This window comes from Pteropus alecto, unplaced genomic scaffold (assembly GCF_000325575.1).
Source record: "Pteropus alecto unplaced genomic scaffold, ASM32557v1 scaffold61, whole genome shotgun sequence".
Classification (NCBI taxonomy): Eukaryota; Metazoa; Chordata; class Mammalia; order Chiroptera; family Pteropodidae; genus Pteropus; species Pteropus alecto.
The window spans coordinates 14,130,564-14,139,310 of NW_006434835.1; the positions used below are offsets into that span (position 1 = coordinate 14,130,564).

General features: G+C 41.8%; 1 protein-coding gene across 4 annotated transcripts in view; it reads right to left on the reverse strand.

Moving 5' to 3' along the window:
* WDCP (WD repeat and coiled coil containing) overlaps positions 1-7,227 on the reverse strand; it is a 10,602-nt gene extending 3,375 nt beyond the window's left edge. Inside the window, exons 1-3 of one of the 4 annotated variants that reach the window (XM_015588111.2) lie at positions 7,145-7,200; positions 5,009-5,144; positions 597-2,451 (exon numbers count right to left, since the gene is read on the reverse strand). In XM_015588111.2, the coding sequence (XP_015443597.1) occupies positions 597-2,432 (1,836 nt within the window). In that variant the 5' untranslated portion in view covers positions 2,433-2,451; positions 5,009-5,144; positions 7,145-7,200. Of the gene's footprint in view, positions 1-596; positions 2,452-5,008; positions 5,145-5,291; positions 5,832-7,043; positions 7,064-7,144 lie in introns of those variants that run through there. The other 3 variants (XM_025045768.1, XM_025045767.1, XM_006910270.3) reach the window with 3 other exon arrangements.
* Positions 7,228-8,747: the final 1,520 nt, after the last annotated feature.

The window sequence follows — 8,747 nt, forward strand, 5'->3', positions numbered from 1 at the left end:
ATTTTCGCAAAACAATAACAAAACGCCCACCCTCTATATATCTGCATATACAAAGATCTGTGTAAGATTAAATGACTATGAAATAAACTATGGAAGGATCCACATTAAGCCACTAGTTCAAGGCGGAGAAGCAGGACCACGTTCAATGGGGAAGGAAAGTGTTCATGATAAAAACAGATATGATGCAATCCCATTCACGTCATATTAAGTATTTGCATATGCATGCATAAATAGATCCATTAGAAATTTTAAAATAAATATAACCTTTTTTATAAATGGAAGAGGGTCTGCATTGCATAAAGAAAATTTTTCACAATAGCACAATTAAAAAAATTTTTTTCTAAATGTAAATTGCCAGAATAAGCGTGCACTCATTTACGTTTTCACATCACACGCATGGAGAAATCAGTTCCTACTGGTATGTGTGTCCATGTGGTTGGCAGCAGGCAACCGATCTGGGAAGGTGTAACAACTTGCCTGTAACACAACATGCCCAGTTCCATCAGAGCACCGTCTTCCTCATCAATTTTTCTGGCAGTACCCCTGGCTGCAGGAGCTTTTAGGTACAGTGGGCAGCTCCTCAAAGGAGAAATTACCTGGTAAGTGATGTGGACATAAGGCAGATCCTGAGAGAGTGGATACACTGGAGAGGATTTCTTTCCATTATATAGGAAGTCTGTGAGTTTAGAAAGACATCGCTGGACTTCAGTCAGGTTCTTAGATAAAACTTCTAGTTCCTTAGATAGCTGGCAAGTTTCCTTTTCCCTTTCTAAGTTATTTCTTTGAAGGAAATTAGGAGGTCCTGGGGTGCTGGTGAGGTCTGGTCTGCTGCTGGGTGTGGGCAGCGTTACTGACTGGTTAACAGGGGCAGCATCTTGAGTTTCCAGGGCTATGGGGCAATTACGGACACTGGATGGAGGGCTTTTGATTTCTTTAATAAGGGCACTTCCAGGCCTTCCTCTTCGACCACTGCTATTAGCTGTGAACAAGAACCCTCTGTTTTGGTAACAAATATCTGGGGAAAGACTTTCAATTAGTGTTTTTCTCTCTGCTTTATTTAACAGGGTACTGAAAGTAGAGTAGCCACTCTGGTTTTCACTTGGTGTTACTGGACATTCCTCTTCCAACATTATTTCTCTAACAATCAAGCGAATGACGTACTCATCAGACTTTGAAGAAGGAAGAAACGTGGAATCAGTGGATTTTTGTTTTCCTAGCAAAATTAATAATAATTTATCTGTCAAGAAACATAAGCCTTTTGGTCTTTCACTACTCTCTAACTGAATTTTCTGGATGTTTGGCATAAATGATGGAATGATAGAATAGATAAAAATTACATTACAAGTATTGGAAGCCACTGCCACGACCTGTGCTTTAAGATTAAACGCTATTAGATCAGGAACAAGAATGCCTGGAATGGTGACTTTTCTGGTCTGAGTAACCTCTTTCTCAAAGGTCACAAGGACCAAATGTGAAGAATCCAGACCAGTTCGAGTCCAGTCGTCCTTTTTTCTTAGACAAATAAGAGCACTGCTCTCAGACGCAGATCTACTGAAATGTATATGAGTTAGATCCAGAGGATCTGAACAGGAAGAAGAAAAGGGAGAAACTGATGCTTCAGAATTTGTTTCACAAGGGGTTACCCCTTTCTCCACAGAGGGCACTTCATCAATAACCGGTGAAGCATACAGAGAAGTGTCTTCAATACTAGGTGGAACAATCAGTGTTTCAGAAGCATTTAAGCCACAAATTTTATCTAGTGGAAGTTCAGTGGCTACGGCGACCTGTGAGTCCACAGTGGCTCCAATGGAGCGCACGTAGCTGTCCACATCAAATACTGAGCAGAAGGAGCACCGATGAAGAGTCTTCTGAGCACTGTCCCAAATATAAGAATGCAGGCTGCTGCCTACTGCCACCACCAGCCTCTGGCCATCCCGAGTCCAACACGCACAGTGAATAAGACCTTGGGTGTTGCTGTCCACTCTCACCCGGGAACTGTCACAGTGAACATCATGGAAAATGGAAACATCCTGTGCAGTCAACACAGTCAGGACAGCACTTTTTGGGTGCCATACGCAGCCTTGGGGAAGGACAGGGGATGATTCTCTAATCTCACAGGTCTGAGACATCAACCATGTGCTTGTCTCTGTAGTACTGAGACACAGCTGCCACACAGTGACATGCTGCTTGTGTTGGACAGCAAGTAGAGCGGGCCTGTCGGCCGAACCAGGTGGGGCCCAGGATACCCCATATACGTGTTCAAAATGTCCGATGACCTTTGAGTCCCCAAACTTGGCCTTTCCACTCTGAAGCTGAACATTAGTCAGGACTACTTGATTCCCATTGGTCCAGGCAAGGCCGTGAACTGGGTGTATTGCTTGATACAATGCATTCAGCCCAGTCCTGAGAAGTTTTCCTTTTCCCAGCTCCATCCTTTCTGATAAAGGTTATCTGAAATAATTAAGAAGGAAAGCTATACACGGAGAATATAATCAGGCAAATCCAGAATGTAGGACAACTGGCTTATGCCTTTCATAGGACAGTACTATGAGAGGTGACAAGGGAAGGAGGAATATGGCAGATTAAAAGAGGCTACCATAACAAGTAAACGCAATGTATAAATTCTGGATCTTAAATTGAGGAAATAAAATTTCCTACAAAAAAATTTATTTATTTATTTATTTTTTTAATTTTTAAATTTATTTTTTTGTGGTGACATTGGTTAATGAAATCCAATAAGTTTCAGCTGTACAAAAAATATTTTTAGAACTGGGGAAACTGGAATATGAAATGGATATTAGGAGATATTCTTAAGTGTGACCATGGTATTGTGGTTATGTAGGAAAGTGTCCTTATTGCTAAAATGCGTATGTTGAAGTATTTGGGATAGTGTCCCGATGCCTAAAACTTGCTTTCAAAATGCTTCAGCAAACAAACAAACAACAAAATTTTATATAGATGGGCAGACAGCTAAAACAAATGTAGCAAAATGTTAGCAACTGCTGAATCCAGATTGAGGTTACGTCAGTATTCACCGTACTTTCAATTTTTGAGCTAGAAAAGCATCGAATTAAAAAGTTGAGAAAAGTCTCCTTCGCTGCCTAATTTCTATTCTCCTTTCACTGCCAATTCAATGAATAACTGACATTCACATCCCTAACTTTATTAGCAGTTATTTCCTCAACTCCCTTCAAAATGGTCTTTACCTCAATACTGAAATGACACTCAAAAGTCACTATTGCTATTTCTACTTCATCACATTCAAATAGCACTTAATTTTTAGAATATTTTCATATTCCCTACTGCATTTGCTCTTTGCAACAATCCTTCACAATAATGTAAAGTAGGTTAGGCAAGTATTATCTTCGATTGTTTCATTTTTAAGTTTTTTTCCCCAAACATTTATATTACTCAAGTACATGCTTTATTCAATGACATTCAAATAAACCAAGAAGTATCTAAAGTAAAGCAAAATGTTTCTTCCTATCCTATGCCAACCCCTCTTTACCGCCAACACCACCCCGCCCCCCATATCTCAAGTCCTTGACAAAAGTACTGTTAACAATTTAGTGTGTAGCCTTTGAAACTGTTAAAGAAACGTACGAAAAAACATAAAGGATTTTATATATGCCAAGTTTTTTCTTTTAAACAAAAAAATGGGGCATAAGTCAGAGTTCCTGGGTATTAACAACAGAAACCACTGTGACTAACTGAAGCATAAAAAGGCGGCTCAAGAACCAAGCTCAGAAAACAAGCAGGAACCAAGTGAGGCTAGGCACGATAAACCACTCCTGCCTCTCTCCAGACACATCAGCAGCTGAGAACCTAACTTCACTGCTCCTTCACTTGATGGCAATTGCTTAAGACTCACAAAGTGGGGAAGCCTCCCACTGGCTGAGCTCAGCTCACAGACCCTTTGCTCTAGCAGCCAGGAGGTGCAGAGGGAGGGTTTTCCACAGAGGCTTCTATAATAGGGGATGGGCTCTGCCTTCCACCACAACTCACACAATGGGAGATTCTCCCCAAAATATGAAAGGGTTTTCCAAAATACGACCGGTTACTACAGGGATCATAGGTTACATAACATTCACTAATTTATTTAAATCATGGGCACCTTTCTAAGTCAGTAATATAGATCCACCTCAATCTTTGAAGTAGCTGTATTAGTAGCAATGAGATACCCACAGTATGTATATACCATAATGTTTTCAACGATTCCCCTATAGGTGGGAATTCAGCTTATTTCCAATTTTTATCCAGATGTGGATAGAGCCAAAAAGTTTAGTATTCAGTTCTAATTACTTTTCTCTTTTCCTTCCTTCCAAAGTCACCTACTCTCATGCTTTCAATTATCACCGATGTTTCTTACTCCCAGATCTGCATCTCTTCTCCTGGCTTCTTTGCTGAGCTGTAATGCTATTCAAATATGTTTCAGACTTTACATTATGGCTGATATTAGTCCTATCCACATTCACTTCAAACTTAACATACCTCTTTGCTACCTTTGTCCTTGCTTTTAGAATCTTTTACCATAAAAGAATGGCTTGTTATACTTCTACGCGTTAGATTAAGTGGTTCTGCAGTGGCTTACTAAATGGAGAAATAAGTCCCTTGTCATTATTAATGAAGAAAACTGCCATCTCTAACCTACTGGTCTTATATAAGATAATATATGTTTTCCCCTACTTATGCACTTCTAAAAGACTTTTATTGATAAATAATGCATGGTACATTTTATTGGATAGAGAAAATTCCTAAAGGACCAATTATATCAAAGACAATTTTTATACATTTTAAGCCACACAAGTCAGTTTAATGTCATTAAGGGGGTGTATATGGCCAGGGGTAGGACAGGGTAAGGATCTGTGAATAAGGGGAAAACAAACATAATAAGGTTACTAAAGTTTTTAGAATAATTAATTTTAATGTTTTCCACCTTTAGTTACGAGAAGAAATTTGGCATATTTTTCTCAAAAACCTAACAATAATTTAAAAAATCTGCTCTAACCCTTTTTACTCCGTTGGTGGTCCAGGTCCTGATGACCTCTCCTCTTTTAGTAGGGTCAGACAAGGAGAAGTCCTTTTGATCCTAGTCTCTTCTGTCCCACTGAGCCTGGATACCTCATGTAGTTGAACAGAATTATCTTTGGGGAAAAAAAAATCACAGTCAGCCATTTTGTTCTTCTGCTTCAATATCTTTGGATGAGTCTCCAGTCTACATATATAAAGAAGTGCTTTCAAAATGTCTTAGCAAGGCATTTAAGGCCTTATATTATCTAATATTGATATACCTTTCCAACCTTATCTCCCTGATCATAAAGGGACTGCTGAGAAATTTGGAGGAATCAGCACACATTCATGTGACAGTGTACAGGATAAACCTAAGAAAGAAAAGTGAGAAGTTTAATAAGGGGCCATGAAATAGTTTGAATGTTTCAATGAGAAAGTGAGCCAAGTTTGTAGATACTTTGGTAGAGAAAGAGGACCTGATTCAAGATATATTTCTAAAGCAGATGTAACAGATAATATCGGTAGGATATAAATGGTGGGGAAGGAAGAATTAATACCCAAAGTTTTTGCTTGGGAAATTGTTAAACCATTTATGATAGAGAAAGCAGAACATGCTTTAAAGGTAAGAAGGATGTGTTGTGTGTGATAAATTTAGTAATAAATGTGCTTCATTTAAGATGTCTATAGGGTACCAAGGTACCTTAGGCAGTCAGAGGTTAAGAATTTGGAAGTTACTTATATGCGGTATCTAAGGAACAAAAAGAACAAACTAATCAAAAACAGACTCACAAATAGAGTGCATAATTTGGTGACGGACAGAGGGGAGGCTGGGAGAATGGGGTGAAGGGTTAAAGAAGTACAAATCAGTAGCTGATAGTTGGGCATGGGGAGCACGGAAGAGGGAATGTAGTTAGCATTAATATGATGGCTAAGTGGGGAGCCAGGGGAGGGAGGGAGCAATTGGGGGGATTGTTTTACGAACATTATAGATGTCTAACTAATGTACTGTATATTTGAAACTAATTTAAATAAATAAACTTATTTTAAAAAAAGAATTTAGAAGTTAAAGCCAATGCTTCAGAGAGCCAAGAGGAAAAAGGCTGAAATAACCTTTGGGAGGTCTCCAATTATTTTGTATTTTTTAAAATATTTATATTTTGCCTATAGCTAACTGTATACCTGTTCGTCTCTCAACCCTCAGACTACAAGATAACTGAAATGAGGAGCCGTGGGTGTTTCAGAAAGAGAAAAGCCGACTCAATTAGTTCAGGGGAGAGGTGATCAGAACCAGGACCTAGTGCTTAATCTATGGCCATTTAATTCTTCTGTTTTTAATCCTCTTTAAAGGTAACTCATGGTGAGGATCAAGGGGCTTAGGTGAATTGGAACGCTTTCAGCAGGTTTACACAGACGTACATAACCTCCACCTTGTTTTCCTGTTTATGTGTTTCCACTACGAAATAATTTCAAGTTATTTATACTTACTTTTTAAAAAGTAACACATAAGAAAGGTAAAAGGGTAAAAAAACAAAGAAAATTATGACTACATGTCTCCAGACTTTGTTCTATGCAGTTTTGGTTAAACTTTTTCAATTATACCGTACAATTTCCTATTACAATTTTTTCGCTTAACATTATATATAAGCATTTCCCATGTTATTTAAAAGTTTTGTAAATTACTTTTAAAGGCCACTTAATATTCATTCAGTGAAGTTGCACGTAATTTTTCCTCTCTATTGAGACACCTAGTTGTAGACTTTATCCTATTATAAATAACGCTGTGATAAAGGTCTTCACGCATAAAGCATTTTCTTCATTTTGGATAGCTTCCTCAGGATGTACTCCCAGAAGCGTCACTCACGAGTCACAGGAAATGTATTCACTCGTTTAAAGCCACCCCGACTCGTCCGCATTCGCGGACCCTCGCACGCGGGTCCCCCACCATTCCCCCCACACTCTATGCACCCATGGGTGTCTTTCATCCTCCCCCCAAGAGCGGGTTCCTCCACCTCCCCCCCCGCCAACCCACAGACCTCCTACACCCGCCAGGCTGGGCAGTAGTGGAGACAAAATATCTTTAGTCTCACTGCCCCACAAAACACCTGCCTCCCCAGGGTCATCCCACCTCACCTACCAGGAATCCGGAGTCCGGCGCGGCTACCGGAAGCATCGACTCCAAGGCCTCTGATAGGTGAGCGGCGGTCGGGAAAGCTCGGCAGTGCCCCGTGCCTATTGGCTTTTCCATGTGTCACGTTAGGAGAGGGTCCGTCCCACCGGCCAGTAAGCTCTGGCTTTGTCGCACAGATCTCTGGGAGTTGTAGTTCCCATTAAACTCCACCGACCGTAAACCCGCTACAGTTTCTCCTTTGAGAGGATTAGCGCCGTCCCCCTCTTCTCACCGGTTCTTTTAGTCTAAGAAGGAGCTCTGGAGCCCTAGCGTCAACACGGTTTCTTAACTTTTATTTGAGGGGGAGGAGGAGTCGGGGATGGGAAGGAATCGAGGACCTCTTTAAAATATGATAAAAATTCCCCAGAAAAAAAATATTCTTATCTATATATTGGACTGAAGCCACTCCATTGACCTGTGCCAGTTACACACCCTTGTTCTACACGAACCCCAAAAGTGTCTGCCCAAGGGCTGGTGCATCACTAGGCTTCTTTAGACCAAGTTACCCTCCTGGGAACTCTGGGCCGCACCTTGGAGCAGCCCCTGGAGAATTTCAGATCCTGACTCTTAGTACAATTGATCATCTTTCTTGAACAACACAGCCAATCCTCCATCAGCGATGCTGATAACCCGAAGTCTCCGACCCAACCGCCTGGAAGGGGGGAGGGTAGGGAAGTGGGGAAGAACATCTTTAGGGCCTGCTCTGGACACCTCTGCTCAGGCTTTTCTCCCCACGCCTATCTTCCACCGCCACTTGTTAGAATCATTATCTTCACATAATTTTTGGAACAATGCAGGGGAGAATGAGAACAAAAAATTAAGAAATTTAAAGTCTCATTCATTCTTCAAGCAAATGTTACTTCCTCCAAAAATCTTCACAGATTCTTAGATCTCTTTTGGGTAGACGAACTCAAAGTAGAACACATTCGTTCACCCACAGCACGAATCACTGCACGCAGTAACTGTGTCTCTCTCTATCACAGATTAAGTTCCTCAAGGACAGCGATTCTGTCTTAATTCAATTGGTATCCCCAAGGCGCAGTTCTTTGCCTTGAAAAGTGGGAACCCACCTCTGCGTGGGGCAGAGCTACCTGGGATGGTGAATGAGGTGGAGAAAGGTCAGCAACGACCCTTTCCTCCCTCCCACATCACCCCCACTCCGCGCCCCACCCCCAACTTGCTGCTGCAGATCGGGGCAACCCAGCTAGGGCAGGTACCTCTCTGGTGCTTCCATCACGTTCTGAACCCCATGAGCGTGAGCGCAACTAATTAAAGAGTTGGTTTAGTTGCCAGCCTTCCCCCTAGTCTGTGCGACCGGGTGGATTACCCAGAGCAAAGCATGTGTCGAACGGATGGATGAACAGGTGGATAGATAGATGGATAGGTGAGTAGCCTGCATGCCCCTCAGCAACCTCCCCAGTCAGTGAGTGGGTCAGTGATCGCTGGCTTGGCCAGGCTGGGGGAGCAGCGGCGTCAGGGTGCCTCCTCCAGGGCCCCGCCTCGGTCGACCCCACCTTTCCGCGCCGCTCCGCCCCGCCGTCCCCTTCCCCGTGGCCCCTCCCCGCGCAGG